Source organism: Equus asinus, chromosome 22 (assembly GCF_041296235.1).
Source record: "Equus asinus isolate D_3611 breed Donkey chromosome 22, EquAss-T2T_v2, whole genome shotgun sequence".
Taxonomy (NCBI): Eukaryota; Metazoa; Chordata; class Mammalia; order Perissodactyla; family Equidae; genus Equus; species Equus asinus.
In genome coordinates this window covers 55,786,606-55,806,147 of record NC_091811.1, presented here as the reverse complement: position 1 = coordinate 55,806,147, position 19,542 = coordinate 55,786,606, and the positions used below count along the sequence as shown (strand labels likewise).

Here is a 19,542-nt window from a genome sequence, read left to right as displayed (position 1 = left end):
TATGGCTGAATAAATACTTCTCTATATCAGTGGTTCTCAGACTACAGCATCAGAGTCACCTGGAGGGCTTGTTAAAATATGGATGCCTGGGCCCCACCTCCCAGAGTTTCTGGCTGACTAGCTCTGCACGGGGCCTGAGACTCTGCAGAAGTTTTGTAACAGGTGAGGACCAGCTATGGAGATCTGTATCCCAGCACCTGCCTTCAGCTTCTTTCTAATCAACTCACATCCTGGGACTTACGGAAGACTCTTCAGTGTATCTCACAGCTATGCTCCTGTAGGCTCTGAGTTCCTCTCGGCAGCCAGGGTCTGAGGCACATGGCTCTCTTCCCCCTCTTCAAAGAAGACAATGAGTCTCACATGGCAATTATTGCTATAAAGGTGAAATTTCTTTCCTCTAGAGGTGTGTTTTGAGTATTAACTCTTTTAGAGGTATCCTTTATACCTTTGAACATTTTGGCTAAAGATTTATCATTTAAACTAAGTAGAAATTAGTCTCCTGTATTTTTACCACCTATCCCCTAGGACCACAGAGAGCATGGCATCAGGGGTAATGATTTTTCCAAGACAGTAGGACCTGAAATCTTTCTTGAATTAAGTAACTGAATCTAGCTTAGAGTTCCCTCCATTTTCGATGCCTTAGTACTATTATGGCACTTCCTAGCCCGACAGCTTTTTTGGTTAATACGCCAAAATTTCAGTGTTACTTGTCCCGAATCATAAAGATCTTTAGGATTCTAACTCTTTTAATTCTAATTCTCTGTAGTTTTAGGGCCCTAATTACACTTCTTTCTCTCTTACCCATTACCTTCATTTCCAGGTACCTAGACTGTATGTATCCCGTTAGTCACTCACAAAAGAGAGAAATATCACATGGCAGCAATATGTTATAAGTAGCTGAAAAAGTTTAGGAAATAGCCAAATGACCTACCCCATACTAGTTCAATGATCTTGCAGGAATCACTTAACTTTAGTTTTGTCCTATGAAATAGGAGAATAATAATAATAATTTGTATATATATATCACATGTATATGTGGACTAGGCATTTATATAACATTTCAAAATTTTATAGGGAGTGTGTGAAGGTAATGTAACATTGGAATAAGAACAGTGATATTGCTGCTGCTGCTGATTTTAGAAAAGGTATTCATGGGCATAAAATAATTAGACCAGTGACTTTCAGTCCCATAAGCTTTTTAAAAAGTTGCTATTTACAAGGCTCCACCCAATAGAATTAAATGCAAATCTCTTGGGTTTGGACTTGGCCTTATTATTTATTCTTCTTTTGAAGCTGTCCTAGTGCAACAGTTTCCTACTGCTGCATAGTAAACCAAAGCCACCCAAAATGTAGTGGCTTAAAGGAAAAATTGTTATTTCTCGCCATTTTGTGGATTTATTGGGATGTTCTTCTGCTTGTCTCACCTGAGTTCACTTATGCAGTTGCTTTGGCTAGGTGGCTGGGCTGAACTAGAAGGTCAAAAAACAGGCTCACCCACATGTCTGGAACCTTGGTGCTAACTGTCAGCCAGGCACTCTCTCCAGGTGGGGTGCCATTCTTCAGTGATCTAACTCGTCTTGCTTCTATGGAAGTTCAGCAAGAACTGAAGTTGCAGCGCCTCCTTTTAAGGATACATTGCAAGTTGCACAATGTCCCCTCTATCACATGGTATTGGTCAAATCAACTCGCAAGGCCAACTTAGATTCAAAGGGAAGGAAAACAGACTCTACTTTTTAATAGGAGTGGCAAAGTCACATTGTAAAAAAGCATGTGGGATGGGAGGGTTGTTGTGGCCATCCTTATGAACAGTGTATCAAAGACAATGATTCTGGTGCACCAAGAAGGTTAAGAACAACTGGTTTAATTGAAGGGCTTTATCCTCACATATTAAAGATGCACTGAATGTGAGCTTGAATTCTAAAGCTCATGCAGTCTCAGCCACAGCATGCAACACTTGAAAAGGAAAATAACCGCTGAACTTACCAAATTTAAATAGAAAATGTGGAGTATATGCTCCATAGCTAGGTTTCCCTGCCAAGAATTTAATTTACTCTAAAATACAAAGCTTTGCTAGAGTGTTATGTGTCCAGCAGATGTCAGCTTCTCACAAGAAAATGCCAAGATGCCCAGCAAAGAGGGCTGTGTGCAGGATCTATACGGTTATACCTTTCTGGGCAATCCGTGAAACACCCAGGACCCCGGTTCCTCTCACAAACCTGTCCCATCTTTGACTAAGTGTCAGTAAACAGAAAGATTATAATTGGATTGCCAAGGAGAAAGTATTACTAGGAGTTATGTATTTCAAATAAGTAACTGGATTCCATTTTCTGCCAGGGCGATGGGATTTCCTTACAGCAGGAGAGATTGTGGTCAGAAATGCTCTATTTCACTTATTCTAAGGCATTCATTTTTCCACATTTTAATAACTCTAAAATAGAATGGGTCTTACAATTGGCACTGTCAGCCAATTTAATTGTCCTCTTTTTTTTTTTTGCCTTTTTAGCAGAATATAAAATAATTATGAGTCTTACAAAAGACGCCTTATGGGATTCAATGAAACATAGTAACTTTAGAAATTACATGTACTTAGTCTCTCAGGTAAAGGAGGAAATGCATTTGTAGATTTTCCTTCTCTGATTCCCTAGCAGACTGAGAGATCTCTGCTTCACAGACGCGTCTTTGGCTGAGGCGGAGGGCCACAGTGCTTCCCGAATCTTTCCAATGTTCTCTGCGTTTGTAAGTAGCAGCAGAACACTGCCTATATAGTGCCGGAAGGTGAGAGGATGGCACAAAAAGACTGGGCAGGGTTCTGCTTTGCTGTACACAGGGTGGCTGGGAGTCAGAATCCACTTGACAGCTCTAGCAACAACAAAAATGTATCTGTTTAATCATCTTCCACAAGGCTATGAACTCTCTCTCTCCATCCACCTCTGTCCTCCTTTACGAGATCACAGGAAGGAGGAAATACCTATGAAAGCAGCTCAGGACTGCCAAGATTAAAGATTGTGTGATAAATATGGAAGGAAGAAATTCACTTGCCACCATCAAAGGCAGAGCTGAGTGAGGCAGTTCCTCAGATGTACTGAGAACCAACCCCATTCCATCTCTTCCAGGGTCTGTAATTATCTCCTAGAGACTAATTCTCTCCCAGGCTCTCTTTATCAAGTCCCAGGTGTTAATCTACTTCTTGTTATCAGGCAGAGGAGGGGTGCGAGCATGGGTGGGAAGTGGTAGCAGCACCCAGCCGGCCACTGCCCCCAGCTGTATAGCCCTCACACTGCACAGAGACATTCACCTGAAAAGACAAAGAGGGGTGCAATCCAGCTCTATTGAGGTCCCCATCTAAAATCTCAAGGGTCTTCATCTTCTAAGAGGGATTTCTCTTTTTTTCATCTACAGAAGATGAGTTCCTTTCTGTAATTAGCACAAGGGCATCTTTTCTGTTAAAAGAGGATCTGATCCCCAGCTATCAGCTTTCTTCCTGTCTACTCTCTCATTTAATCTCTGCCAGAGAAGAAATCTTCATCTTCCTCCAAGTTGCTGAGAAAGAATGACCCTCATCATTCCTCACAATTTGCACCACGCTCAAGAATTTCATATTCACAGCCCTTTCTATTGGTGCCCTTTTACTGAAATTTAAACCATTTGGCCTTCACCACATTTATAAGAGGTAGGACCAAGGAGGAGGTTTTTATTTTCCATGGTTGTTTGTTTATTTTACCAGGTCTGAAGTAGCACAGGCCAATATATATTCTCTTTGTGAAGTGATCATATCTGGAGGTGGGAGGTTTCATTTTATGGTCAACTCTGCTGGTGACAGTGGGAGAAGAGACAAGAGACAGGAGGGATGAGGTAGGGAGGCTGGTGCAGAAGACAGAATAAGGAAGGAAACTAGTCTGAGATAATCCCAAATGTTGGGCATGTAACTCAAAACTATCTGTTTGTACTTGGTGGCACCCATGTGAGCCAGGTAGCTACAGACTTGCTCTTTGATGTAAGATTTTCCCATCTGATAATATTAACAATAACAAATACTTATAGATAGTCATCCCTCAGTATCCATGGGGGGTTGTTTTCAGGAGCCCTTGAAGATACCAAAATCCGGGGATGCTCAAGTTCCGTATATAAAATGGTATAGTATTTGCATATAACCTACATGCATCTTTGCATATACTTTAAATCATTTCTTGATTACTTAATACCTAATACAATGTAAATGCTATGTAAGTAGCTGTCATATTGTTTAGGGAATAATAACAAGAAAAAAAGTCTGTGTCTATTCAGTACAGATAGGGCCATGGTAGTCCTTTCCATCCACAGCACAGAACCTCTGGAGAGCCGACTGTATAGCGCTTACTATATGTCAGATGCTATCCTTGGCACCTTATGGGAATTATATTATTTAATCCTGTGATATATGTTATTTTGTTGTTCCACATTTTGTAGATGATGACACTGGGCACAGTTATTTTTATACCAAAATAAATTCTGAAGAGGGACTATCAGATAGGAAGTGTAGGGAGAGATATGAAAGGGGAGAGGGGACAACATGAGAATGTGACAATTATTTTTCTGCCTCATTTACAATTCTTACCAAGGTTGTTTTGCATCTGTTAGGGAAATATAATTAAAAAGAAAATCTTCTACCACCCCAGAAAATCTCTCCAGAAAGGTATAAAAGGTAGAAAACAGTTTTATTTTTTAGAATAAGGATTAAACCAGAATATGACGTGCATCACAGACAACCCACTAAAGAGATTGCAAAGACAGAAGGAACTCTCGCCCTCATATATAGCCGAGCAGATACAACCCATTACATACATGTTGTCAGAATAAACAATAACTAGCCCTCAAGGAAGAGGACTTGACAGCACCATTTGTCATACATAGTTCATCCTAGATTTGCCTTGTAACTGGGGTGACCAACTGTGTTAGCTAATTTCCTGTATCCAAATGAATAATAAAACTTCTCATATCTTTATGACAGAAAGTAGTTCTTCAAGTTGGAGCCAGGCACGTAAGTTAGACTCCTACCCTCCCATGGACACTGGGAAATAGGGGTGCTATGGTCCTTGATGATTACATTTCAAAACAATGATTTCCATATCCTTGAGAAAGACATTTCTGTGTCATAACGGTGGCAAGAGGTTTATTTAGGCTTTAAAAAAGATTTTCATACCTTTCAAAGAGACAAAGAACTTGCAAGTTTTCTAAAGAACATGATATAAGAAAGGGGAAGTGTAGGGAGAAGTTTCTTTCATGATAGGGAAAATTAAGCATCAATTTATATTTGTTGTTACACCTCTCGGTATATTCTTTTCTCTTCCTTGGCCTTCCCGTTATCTCACTGCCTCATTCTTCTCTAGAGCTGTGGAAGGCAGAAGGATAATCTCCACTGGCATTGCATATTGCCCATTTTCTAAGTTATACATTTCAAATGTTCTGATGGATTACCAAGGCTATATCCAAGGCTGTCAAGCCACACAGCTTCAGGTGTCAACATTCATGCAGACTGCAATGTAAGCATTGCTCCTAGAGATGTGCTGAGCAGAGGCCCAGGTGCGTCCACAGTACCTTACCCAGCCCTTCAGGTAGAAAGAGCCTCTAGTGATTGTAAGCACTTTCAGAGATATCATCTCGCATAAGTCTTATTATCATATAAACTACATGAGAAGAAAAGTGACTTAACAAGATCATGTGATTACGTAGTTAATATCAGAGTCAGAACTAGAACTCAGGTCTCCTGACTCCCAAACCAGTGTCCTTTTCATCGGAACACTCTGCCATGAATGTGCAGGAGTTCAGGCTGAAGGTGTGGACCAGAGCAAGCCTCACTACCTGTACTTGGATCTGACCTTCACGGACTGTGTGCCTAACCCTTTGAGCTAAGCACCAATACCCTCCCTACCTTTGTCACCACTGGATTTTGCTTCCTTCTCATAAACTCACTGGCAAGAGGAATATTATACAGAGTAAGCTGGAACACTCACAGGATAGTTGGAGTTCATAGTTTAGTGAAAGACATGACAGGAAAATCAACAGTTATTTTGATTTAATTCAAGAAATGCCACAGGGATATAGAAAGATGAACTTCCCAGAGGACGACATATCCAGGTGAATCTGGACAGATGAGTAAAAGTTGAACAAGGGAAGGATAGTGAGGGGAAGTAGAAGAAGAAGCCGGACATTGATATCCTAGGGAGAGGCAAAAACACGTTCAAAGACAGAGAGGAATGAAATGTCACACTGTCTTCAGAAACTATACCTCGTGCTAATGGGAGAAAGGGGATACATGGGAGAAGATCAAAATTAAGAAAAGGAGGAGACAACCCTGTGGCATAGTGGTTTAGTTCACCTGCTCCACTTCAGCAGCCTGGGGTTCGCCAGTTCAGATACTGGGCGTGGACCTGCGCACCGCTTATCAAGCCATGCTGCAGCAGGCGTCCCACACATAAAGTAGAGAAAGATGGGCACAGACATTAGCTCAGAGCTAATCTTCCTCAGCAAAAAGAGGAGGATTGGCAGCGGATGTTAGCTCAGGGCTAATCTTTCTTAACAAAAAAAAATTAAGGAAAGATAAATAGATAGCAGATTTTGAAACAAAGTCTTCTATGCTATTTTAAGTGTTTTGATTTAGTCTAGGAAGATAAGGAGCCACTTAAAAATTTACAAAGGAAGTGATATAATTAGATTTATCTTTTAGAAAGATCATTCTGGCAGACGTATGGGAGATGGTTGGAACAGAGAGCCAGTGGAGTAAGGAAAATCATTTAAGACTGAGGAGAAACATGATGACCAGAAACAAGATGAGGTTACTAGGGATGGAAGGAAAGAAGGGTGGAATTTTAAGATATTTAATATGCACAATGGCTCAGCCTAAGACCAGTCAGACTTGTGTTGGGGAGGTAGGAATAAGGAAAAACAAGAAACAGAGAAATTTTGAGGTTTCTTCTTGGATGACAAAGTGAATATTAATGTCCTTTTGTTAAGAACAAAATACAGTAGAACTAACAAGTTGGAAGGCAAATATTTTAAAGTATAATTTTCAAAAAGGCAAAATAATGACTTACACAAATGTAAGATAAACATGTTCAAAGATTTTATTCAACTCATTAATCATGAGATACCAGTACTGTGTTTGAACACGTCCAAAGAGTATTTAAGAAGCTAGTTACATATTGACAACCTAACAGATTGCTGAGGTAGCTGCAAAACTGGTTAATATCCAACACCATAAACTCTAATCTCTGGGATTATTGGTTACACTGGAAAGAAATTATTTGCACCTCTACCCAACATAAATTTATAAGGTAATATCTGCCCCTACAGAGTAATAAAACAGCCCCGTAAATAGGAACTCAAGATTAACACTGTACTGAAAGGGTATCTGGTAATCTTGTTTGTCTATTTCAAGTTTAGAACAATTTGATGAGTTCAGATTTGGATATAAAGTACTTCTGAAACACTAAAATGGAGACGTCCATAAGGCAGCTGCATGTATGAATTTGAGGATAGAGTTCTTTAGAATTCAATGCTCACTTATACTGGGTGAAGGCATGAGAAATAATAATTCAGCTAGGGAAAGTATGCAGAGTCAGAATTTGGAGTGAAAAAGGAACCCTGAGAAACATTAATACTTAAGGATTGATCAAACAAAAGATGTCCATAAAGGAGTAGCCATATTGATTAGAAAAAGAAAGTTTCAAATAGAAGCCAAGTGAAGTTTGTTTTAAGAAGGAGAGTGTAGTCTTCAGGAACACGTCACAAAATATCCAGTAGGAAGGACTAGGCAAAGATACCATTGGATTTGCAACTAGATAATGATTAGAAACCTTAGTAAGAGTATTTTTACTTGTGTGACGGGGCTTTAAAATATTAATATGAAAAGTGAATAGGAAATTATGCAAATAAAGTGGGTAAAGAGGTCAAGAGACTCTAAGGAGTGTTTTGTTTAGTTTTTTTCTAGCATGGGGAACATTTCAGCATGTGTATTTGCTGAAGGATGAATCATTGGGTGAGAGAGGCCATGGGTCAGGAGAGGAGGGAGAGCAATGATCTGAGGTCTCTGAAGAATTGGAATGAGTTGAGATCCCAAGCACTCTTGGAGGGTTTAGCCATGAGCTAAAGGTACAGATCTTTGACATTAGAGGAAAGGAAAAAGGACAGGTGTGAACATAGTTCCATTGCTCACCTGAAGAGGGAAGTCAAGAAATCTCTGCCTATTGGTCTCTCTCTTTTTCCTATTGGGTCACCACTAAGAAGTGTGAGGCAGGGAATTTGAGGAAGGTAGTAAATACCTGTGATTTCCACTATAGAGAAAGCACAAGAGAAATATTTATTAAGAGAAACGTGTTAACATTTGAATAGGTGAGCAATGTTAAGGCTCAGTTCAAGATACAGAACATGGATGGCAATGGCTTTGTAACTTTCTCCAGCAGTGCTCAGCAATCTATATAAAAGAATAAGGATAAAAGTTTTTTATTTTTAATTTTTTTATAAGCATAAAAAAATAAGAGGTAAACTCAGAAATCTCACTTTATGGTGAGAAGAAAAGAAAGTCTAAGTGACATGACTCTTTGATGTTGCTGCTGTTGCTAATAACTTTATTATAAACATTTCCATAGGTGGAGTGTGAAAGTTTCTACCAATACCAGTACCCAAAGTTGCCTCAAAAATGCATGATATGTTTCTTTTTAATTCCCATCACAGGCTTCCTCCGCCACCACCACAGCACATGCTCTGACAGCAGTGGCTTCACAGAAGAGCCTAATTCCCACCTCTTCTTAAAGGAGGTTGTACAGCCTCCAACATCCAGCTCCTGCTCCCTGGCCCTACAAACTGCTGAACTCAGCGGGAGAAAGGCAGCATGGTACACTGGAAGGAAGACCAGCCTGAGAGACTTGGAATTGACATCTGACGCTGTTGTAAACTGCACACACAGAGAAAGACCCTAGGCATGTCCCTTCATTTCTCTGCACATTGGTTTCTCTACTATGTGGGTATTGAAACACATGATATGGACAGTGGTGAACTGGAAAAAGAGTTAATTTTCTCCCAAACTTTGTCACTGCCTAGAGCAGTTAGAGAATTTAAGGATAATCAAGTTTGAGGAACAAGGGTTGCTACTGGAATACTCTCAAAGGGCTCAAGCTAGGTGAGGAAGGAGAAATCCCACTGTCGGGCTCTGAAACCTTGGTGCAATCTGCAGGGGGACTCCCTCTGAGCCTCTGCAGAGCCCTATGTGCCCCCAGTTAAATTCCAGGAAGTCCTTCCCAATACCACAGTCCTGTTTGTCTTCTTGAGGCCTCATCTGAGGAGATCCACTTCGAGCCTCCCCCTTAAAAATCAGCTTCTCCCTCTATCCCAAATTTTGTATCTTCCTAGGAAAAGAGATGAGTGGAATTCAGGATCCCTCCTCTTGGCCACTGCAAAAAAGTTCACAGTATTTTCTGCTGGCAGAAAACAATACAAATAAAAATATTTTTAAACCTCGGCATTTTTAAAAGAGAATTAACGGTCATTATTTGTGTTGGATGGAAAATGTTTTGTCAACAAACAGGTCTTGGGCACCCACAGTGCTCTACCGGGCTGTATGTGGTACACAGCATCTTAGACAAGTTTTCCTCCAAGAAAATTTTAGTAGAGTGGGAGAGAGAACACGCATACCCACGCACACATTTGTAGTAATGCATTATTTGGTTGACTAACAAATCACAAGACAGCAAAGACCAGAAGAGAGGGATTTGAGGGAAAGCATAACCATGAGTGTTAAAGAAAAAAAATCATACCAGATATGACGAGGCAACACAGGTTGATTTTATTCCAATTCTATGGCCAGCGATAGGAGAGAGAGCACAGAGTGTAGACCAAGTCTAATTTGCATAGCCAGGTGGAAACAAAAAGACAGGGAGTTTTTGGGGCTGGCCCCATGTCTGAGTGGTTAAGTTCGCGTGCTCTGCTGCAGGCGGCCCAGTGTTTCGTTGGTTCGAATCCTGGGCGCAGACATGGCACTGCTCATCAAGCCACGCTGAGGCAGCGTCCCACATGCCACAACTAGAAGGACCCACAATGAAGAATATACAACTATGTACTGGGGAGCTTTGGGGAGAAAAAAGGTGAAAAAAATAAAATCTTTACAAAAGAAAAAAAAAGACAAGGAGTTTTTAAGAGCTGGAGTAGTGGGAAGCTTAGACCATCTGTGTTTCCTAATTGGCCTTCCCCAAAGGAAAAGTAAGATCTCTGGTACCTTCATGACATGAGGTAGTTTTACAACTGGAGCCAGGGGCCCTGCTGAAGTTAGGCTCCTAGCCTTCCTTCCACAAAAGCAAGAAGATAGGGCTGCTGTTTTCCTTGATGTTTACGTTTCAGAGAGATGGTTCTCAGGTGTAGAGAAAGACTTTCCTGGGTTGTAAAACTGGAATGAGGCTGGGAGAAGACTTATATCTCAAAGGGACAGAGAAAAGATTGACAATAACAAGCTTTCTAAAATAAATCCTCTAAGAAAACGGAGGTCAGAGCCTAGTGTCAGAAAGAAACCTGTCCAAACTTTAGTCAAGCTGAGGGGAACTTCAGGCCACCTTGGTCATGAGAGAGCACAAAAGGATCTGGGATTACTTCATCTAACGAGCCTAAGAGACTAACAGCATATTGAGGAAACGGTTTGGGGCTGCAGAACGAGGCAATCCCCACATTCAGCTTCGCCAGAAGCTACTACGAGATACAAGAATGAACAACTGAGGGCTTCCGAGGAGCGCGTCTGGCGGGGGACGGGGATAGCATGCTGGAGGTAGGATGTGGACCGGATAACCTCCTCTGTTCCCTAGCTGCTTCCTCAGGCTCTGTTCTCTCACACAGTCCGCGGGAAGTACCCGGTGGACCGCACAGGCCATACCAGGGAGGGAGGAAAAGAAACAATGCATTCTGCCTCCCCTTCCCCTCCGGGGCAGTTCCGGAAGAACTCAGACGGTGAATCAGCATCCCTTGCGGAAGGTTCTATTTTTACCCCCGGGAACAAAAGCTTCCCCAGCCCCTCTCTCGCCTAAGCTATCTCCAGCATCTACCTCGGCTCTACCTCCTCCTGAGGAGAACCAGGCTTCTCTGCCAGACGCCCTGGCCACCGACGGTCCCCAGTATGAAGGGGAGGTGGGGGTGGTGCGGGGGAGACAGAGCTCCCGGGCTGGGCGCAGCAGGACAGCCGCTTATAGCCCCCAGGCCCCCAGGCCGATCCACAGTCCCCGCCTGTCCCCGATGTGGGTGAGAGCGGCGGAGTGGAGGGCAGGTCGGGCGCTGCGTTTGGGAGAAAAGGATTCAACGCTTGGCAATCCAGGGGCTGTTCAGTGGAGCGCAGCCCTGTAGTCCCCGCAGTGCTCCCGGATCCCGGCTATGCTCTGCTTTGGAAGCGTCCCGCCCACCAGGACAACCGAGTTGCTAAACCCCTGTGAGCCCAACAGAAAAGGGGTTAATATTTTCATTCCCACTAGGAAAACCGAGGGCGGAGAATCATAGAATATCACAGCTTGAAATGACTAGCCCAGTTCTCTGACTGTAAGAAAAAAGGCCTAGAGGAAGGAAATGAACTTGATTAAGACCAGACGCTGGCGGCCATGACGACAGCTGGGGAACCCTGGCCGTGAGTGGGGGACGTTTTTCCATTAGATACTTTCTCTGTGCTTTCCAGGCATTCCCGCACAATCCTCTCGAGCGCCTTTCAGTGCTGACTGCTGTCTGCCACAACTACTCCCACCCACTCCCATCGCCCCCAGTGCCATCCTGGATCACCTAGAAAGCCCTGTGTAGAGAAGAGACGCCAAAGTGAGATAGGGCACCCGCAGGAAACAGGCTGGAGCTCATACTTGTGGTCCCACAGGCAAAGTGACAAGTGTTCATATACAAATTGGCTTTCCTAACTGAATTCTAAGAGGAAACTAGGGAAAGACAGGGTCCTTACAGGGAGCTGGTTCCAAGGAAAGTAATGTGGGTGGGGAAGGCTTTGGAAATGGCTTTTCCACACTGCAGAAAGGCCCCTGGAGGCTGTTGGGTGGCAGAGGGGAGAAGGGACTGTTGGAACGGAGAGGGACCAGAGGTGCTGAGCTGACATGAGAAGGTGTAAGCTTCCAGAGTTGCTAAAATCCAAGGATTGGGTGGTTATTCCAAGTCAGCCCAGCCCCGGTATCTGGAAGTAGGTAGCTTCACAGCTCCAGAGTGCAGTGAGGACTGAACCCTGAACCTTGGGGCCCCAGACTCATGGGAACAAACATATTTACTGGGATCTTACGCTAGCCAGCTGTGTGCTTTAGGCCCGGTGTTTACCCTCCCTAAGGTCTCAACTATAAAGATAAAATACCTGTCCTGTTTAGTCTGCTGAGTTGTAGCAAATGAAATAATGGTATAAAAGTGCTTTTAACACAGCAATGTTTATTCTAGGCAGGATTCAAATGAGATAGAAAGCCCTGACTTACAGCATCAGCATGTCAGTAAAGTGAGGAGATAAGGCTAGAATCTAGTCACTCACTAACTGTGTGACCTTAGGCAAGTTACTCAGTTTTCCTGTGCCCAGATTCTTAATCAGTAAACTGTGGATAATGTCAAAGCAAAAATTACACCAGACAAAGTTAAAGAGGCAAAAAAAGACTTTATTTACGGCTGTTGCAATGGGGGAAAGTCTGAACTCAACGCTGCTGAAGCAGGGATGACAGTATTTTTAAGGGCTGGAATGAGCTAATGGAAAAGAACTGGAGGACCTGAGGACGTGGTGAGGGCCGTCTGTATTTGCTGATTGGCTTTATCCAAAGGGAAAATTGCTCTCATATCTTTATAACTGGAGAGAGTTTTGCAACTTGGAGCTAGGCGTCCTCTGATGTTAGGGTCCTAGTCTCCCTTAGAAATTGGGAGATAACAGTGGTAGTCTTCTTTGTTGATTACATTTCAAAGAGATGGCTCCCTGTCCTTGAGAAAGACGTCCCTGAGTGGTAAAACTGGCAAGAGACTGGAAGGAGATTTGCATCTCAAAAGGGCAGAGGAAGAATTTACAGTGGCAAGTTTTCTAAAGTAAATGCTATAGAAAAATGGAGGAAGGGGCCTAGAGTCAGGAAGAAAGTTTAGTTAACTTCGGTTTGCCTAAGGTTTAGTTAATTTGAAGGGAATGTTAAAGCCATCCTGCTCAATAATAATAATAATAATGATGTTCACTGCATAAGCTTGCAGTAAGCATTAAATGAGATATTCTATCTAAAGAGCAGAGCAGAGTGCCCTTCAGTTATTAAGCCCTAAGGGAGGATTTGAAATTATTAATGCTAAAAATGATGTCTCAGATTTCTTCCATTTCTGAGATTCGTTGATTCTTGAGGTCATGCTGCCTTTAATACAAGAAACCAGTATTTTCTCATGAAACAACTGGAAGTCTCAATTACCTGGGCATCAGTTGGTATTCTTAGGCAGGTTTCCAAGGCAAGCTTTCAACCTGCAGCCAGTTTCCTGCCCCTGCTCTGTGCACACTCTGCTGCCTGTTCTAACATGTGCACAGCTCCGCAGGTCTCAGGAAACATAAACTAACTTCACAGTCTTTGTAAACCAAATGAACTTAATGACATGAATCTTCTGGGGGCGGAGAAGGCTGGCGTTCGGTTCTTGTTAAGACCTAATCCAAAATGACTATTGTGTTATCTGCTGATTGGCATGACCATTTCTGCTATACCCACCTCTTTGTTGGTGTGAGAATCGGAATTAATAGTATGGGGGTGGCCAGAGAAGACATCTCTGCTTGATCCATCTTTCCTCAGTCCTGTCCCCATCAGGACACATTTCCATACGGGACTATGACAGGAGACCTGAGCTTGGATGGCAAATGACTCCAATTCCAGTGAAACTGTTTTGTAGCAATCTTCTATCCTAAGAACATTTCTTTCTCAGATGTTTAGTGCATGATAAAGTTACCATTACTTAATACAGGCTTCTCCTTCCATACACGTCGCTATGACTCAGCTTTGTCACCAATAAACAGTCATATGCAAGCAGATGATTTCTGTGCAGGAAAGCAAATAAAGAGCATGACTGCATGTGTTAACACCCTTACGCACATTACCTCCTCACACGTCAGACTGGTTAGGGGAGAGTGACTTAGTCACAGCCATGGGGGGTGACCTACTATTCTGTGAACTTTATCAAGTGAACTTTATCACTTACTCTCTACGGGATTCAGTTTCTTCATCTGATAAAAATGGGAATAATAATGTGAAGGCTGCTTTCATCTCAGGGTATTGTTGTTAGGATTGGATAAAAGAATAAAGGAGTGCTTTGCAAACTGTAAATCATATATATAATAAGGCATTCTATTATTTCTTTTTATAAGTTACCATTTGAGGCACAGCTGTTCTCTTTCAATATCCTACTCCTCTCCAAATTTACCTGTAAGTTCAAATTTTATACTCTAATCAAAATCAGGGTTACTGTATCTATGTTTTAAGAAAAGTGCATTGCGCAGCATTTCTTTCTGTTGACTTTCATCAGCATGAGTCGGGACACAGTGACCTTCATAAGGAGGCTTTCTGATCTTGGCATACACAGGAAGAATGGAGGAATGAGCACAGGACTGAGAGTGAGGAACCTGGGTTCTGCCTCGTCATGACTCTCACCTGCTGCCTGACCCTAGACAAGTCTCTTTCCGTCTCTCGGCCTCAGAGTCCGCATCCACTACCTGTTACACCTGTAGCAGCCCCCATAATCTGTATACCCCTTTCCTGCTATAATTTTTCTCTACAGAACTTATACTAGTTAACATTCTATATTTACTCATTTGTTTATTGTCTCTTTCTCCTTCCTAGAATATAGGCTCCATGGGGGAAAGCATTTTGTCTGGGTTGGTCACTGTTGTATCTTCAAGGCTAGAAAAGCACCTGATGAATTAGAGTCTATTTGTTAAATAAATGAATAAAGGAGGAATGAGGATGTCAGGTTAGATGATCTCAAATCTTAACTGTTTGAATCTTTGATTTATTTATTTTTTTTTATTGAGTTAATGATAGGTTACAATCTTGTGAAATTTCAGAATCTTTGATTTGGTCATGAGGTATTTCACCATTTTATTTCATTCCACTTGTGCCATCCTCCCCTAAATTAACTGTAAAGAATACTTGCATCTCATGAGCTTAACAAGAGCAACAAAGATTCAGGTTAAAAGTAAAGCCTTTCTCATACATTAAAATAAACTCTATGTTAGCTCTTACACCAGAAGTAGCTCCCAATTTGTTCCATTTAAATAAAATTTATCTCCCATTGTATATTAAAACTACTAGAAGACAGGCAATGGGACTTTCCCTTTATCTGTACACCCAAAGGAAGAAGGCAAGCAATTTGAGTAGGGCTTCAGTGGCTATCTGAAGAAACAGTATGAGGGAAACCTAGGATTCAGTCCCTCTCCTTGAGGATCCTAGTGCTTCAAAAGAAGAAATAGGGGCCAGCCCGGAGGCACAGCAGTTAAGTTCGTACATTCTGCTTCTCGGCAGCCCGGGGTTTGCTGGTTCGGATCCCCGGTGCGGACATGGCACCGCTTGGCAAAAGCCATGCTGTGGTAGGCGTCCCACATATAAAGTAGAGGAGGATGGGCACGGATGTTAGCTCAGGGCCAGTCTTCCTCAGCAAAAAGAGGAGGATTGGCAGTAGTTAGCTCAGGGCTAATCTTCCTTAAAAAAAAAAAAAAGAAGAAAGAGTATTGTTCTGCATGGCAGGAAGTGATCCTGCCCATATGCAGAGACGGGTGAGATGAATTTTCTAAGTTCTCTGTTGCCAAAGGTGCCTTAAAAATAAATTGGACTGTTTCAATCTGTCTAGTGGGCACTAGGATGATCCAGCTGAAGAAAGAGCTAAAGAAAGACTCAGCTGAAGACTGAGTGAGAACCGAGTCATTGCTTATGTATCCAAGCCACGTTGTCACCTGTGAAGAATGAGAAACAGTTGTTCTTCCCTTCTGAAGAATGGGAGGAGAGAAATGAGCTAAGATTCAGCAGAATGAAGACTAAACCCAAGGGGGGAATAATTGTCAGTAATCACCATAAAGCAACATGGCAATGTGACTGAGCAAGACACTACAGTAAATTTCTTGTTTGGAACTCCTTGCAAACAAAAACAAACAAAAATTCTCCTTAGCTCAGAAAAACTTCAAGAATTCATGGCATCTGAGAAATGCCCTTAAAGATCACATATACCTGTAGGCAGGAGAAGTATTGGGAGTGGAATGGGGTAGTTAATAATGCCAGATGACCAATTTCCCGGGTCTTACCCAAGAAAGAAAATTGGTTGAACTCTTTTCCTCCCTCAAGGTGGCAGTACCCCTTTAGAATGCCTGTAAAGGAGCTGAAATATGAGAGATGGCTTTAAATGGTGAATGAGAGAAGCATTGGTTGTTTAAATGTCAAAAGGGACAAGTTCAAGAGCCAGGGGTCTTCTACTGAGACAGGAACTGTGTGTTTGTAGGTGTTGGAGATTAAGAAGGAAAACGGTGGCAGGTGGGAAAGATAAAGTTCAACTAGCTCCCATTTGAACCCATGCTCAGGTCCTGATAGTCCTGTCCACATTCATCGAGAACCTGAAGACGTAAATGACCATTATTTTTATAGCTAATTTTTACTATTGTTACACATAACACTGATTAACTATTATTACTAATACAAAAATATTTTTAAGATAAATGCCATCATGTTCCAGTCACCAGTCTACGAGCTGGTTAGTAATTTTTTAAATACCTTATGTTTGTACAACATGGTTCTTAATCCTGTATGCAGAAAAAAAATCTCAAACTGTCTAAAATAATAATGGAAATGTATTGTCTCTTGTGCTTGGGAAGTTTAGAGGTAGCACTGTCTTCAGATGAGGCTTGAGTTTACAGCTCAAATGGGACCAAAGCAGTTTATTCTTTCCATTTCTTGCTTTCACTTCTTTGATGATGGTTCTATTTTCAGTGCGTTTTGCCTTTCATAATCTAAAAATGACTGCCACTCAATCCTGGTTCATAAATGCTTCCTCTGGTACATACAACACAAACACTGAATCTTTCTCCTATTTCAATGCAAAAGATTTGGACTTCAGTGTGATTGGCTCAGCCCGGGTCACTTGCCGCTCATTCCATCCCCCCGTTCCTAAACAATCAACTGCTACTGAAGATTTGAGATTCACTGATTTGTTTAAGTTTCAGCTGCTTGCTCCACCCAGGGAGTCCTGGATAGATTCAGCTTCCTCAGAAGCACAAGGAGCTATTTGAGAAACAGATGGATATTCAAGTGTAAATCAGGGATGAGAACTTTTAAGATCTACTCTCTCAGCAACTTTCAAACATACAATACGATATTGTTAACTATAGTTACCATGGTGCACGTTACATCCTCAGAACTTATTTAATTTATAACTAGAAGTTTGTACCTTTTGATCTCCTTTACCTATTTCCCCCAGCCCCCATCCTGACCTCTGGCAACCACCAATCTGTTCTGTTTCTATGAGTTCAGCCCTATTTTAATGGGTGGAGGTAGGGGACGAAAATATCATCAATTGTGAATTTTAGACACTTTCTTGGGAGGAAAGGAACAGCTTTGAGATTGCTAAATTTTTTAATGAAGCATAATACCAATATTAACTTTTGTCTCTAATTTAAATCTTCTTCACCAATATGATTTCTTGCATTCACAAGTAATATACTTCAAAGAATATCATAACTGATCAGAAACAGGAAAATTAGTGTAAATGTGTTACAAAAAAAGACTAGTGTTTACGTAGATAAGTTAGTTTGCCCAAAGATATTCAGATGTGGTATCTTGTAATGAAGTTGGGGAGGGGGGTGTCATTATGAAAGTTACAGAGTTATGAGAAATGTGCTGGTTTAATAAAATCTGTGGCTTCGGGAGTGAAGAAAGGGACATAAATGCCAAGAGTTTAAAGACATGTTGTCTAGACGCTGACTCAAGAGCCAAGCATCTGCAGAAAGAGAAAAAAGCACTTCCTCTCCCTCCTGTGCGTTCTTGCATATTACAGTCCTCAGCCCACAGACTGTGCCCAGGTGAGTAGGCTTCAACAAACTTTTGCTGCGGGAGATATAGGTGCAATCCTGTACAATGTCTCTGACCATTATGTAGACTTATTAGGCCAGCAATCTGGGTGCCTTTCCGAACCATCTTTCCTGCCACAGAGTGCTTGTTTTCCAATATCTTCTTTTTTTCACACAAATTGGCTGCATTTCTATAGCAAATATTTGCTGAAGACATTTCACTATCTCAGAGTCCTTTCCTAACATTTATGTAGTAAGATTCTCCCAACAACACTCTGAGATAGGTCTTATTAGTTTCACATTTTTCAAAAAAGGAGGATGAAATTAGAAGTCTTAAGTGACATGTCTAAGACCTCACAGTTAAGAGAGGTCAAGGGCTCTTATCTTCAACTGGCCATATCTATGAGTAGTTCACAAAAGTGACCATCTCTATGTGCCATCTGACTAGTTTTCATCAGTATAATGTGAGTAAAAATTATATGTGTCACCTCTGGTCCAAGGTGATTAAATGCACCTTCTCTATACTGTCTCGCTTCTCTCGTCTTTTCACCAGAGGCACTGTATCCAGTACACAACTCTAAATCCCCAGATAATCTTGGGGTAACTACACAGAAGGAGACTGTGTCCTAATGAATGCCTGTAGAAGAGCCTCATTGCTGACCTATACTTATCTGTGGTATAAGCATATGAAACTTTTATTATGTTAAGCTACTGAAATTTAAGAGTTCATCTGTTACAACAGCTACCGTTATTTATAGTAGCTAATACTGGCACTATTGCTATCTTTTTTTTTTCCTATTTCTATTGTAGTTACTTTCACTATCTGTTTCCTTAATCCAATATCAAATTTCATTCTTTTCTTTAACCAATGGAAGAATCTATGGGAAGCAATATATGTTACTTATGATATTTGTGCAGTATACCTGACACTCCACCTGTTCAGCCTGTATCTTAGAGGTACCCAGAGTAGATTGACTGAATACGGGGAAGGAGACAACAAAATCTCCTTGGGGGACAGTGAGCGGAAGAGGATACCAAATGCCATTCTTCTGAGACCACAAAAGCTGGCTTTACCACCCTGCCTATCCGCACTTTTCAACAACTCCCAAAGGATAGTAGATGAAACACATGATGTTGATTCCAATCACAGATGCAGAGGAGTGAAATATATGGACATAAACTATGGAGTTAGGGATATGGACAGGATCATACCGAGTGCCTTATTTACTGATTTTAATGAAATTGAAAGTGTCAAGTATAAATTGCCAAGAATCTGGATGAGTGAGAAAGGAAAATTAAGACCCAGAGCCTACAGCTATGAGGAGGAACCATACTGGGGGAGTACAGAAAATGAAAAGATGTTTCAAGTTCAATGTGAGTTAAAAATGGAGATAACAAGAAAAAAGTAAGGTACCTTCTAATCCACAAAGAAAATCTTTGCTCATCTAAAGAGAGGGGCAGGATTCCAGTACGACCTCTCTTAGGCAGCTTTTGGGGTTGTGGAGGAATGGTAA

The 19,542-nt window shown here is 41.6% G+C and overlaps 1 protein-coding gene across 1 annotated transcript in view; it reads left to right on the top strand.

Moving 5' to 3' along the window:
• The window catches only part of TESPA1 (thymocyte expressed, positive selection associated 1), a 34,973-nt gene extending 25,480 nt beyond the window's left edge, over positions 1 to 9,493 (top strand). The window contains exon 11 of the mRNA XM_014834303.3: positions 8,710 to 9,493. Coding sequence (XP_014689789.2) covers positions 8,710 to 8,954 — 245 coding nt within the window. The 3' untranslated portion in view covers positions 8,955 to 9,493. The remainder of the gene's footprint in view (positions 1 to 8,709) is intronic.
• Positions 9,494 to 19,542: the final 10,049 nt, after the last annotated feature.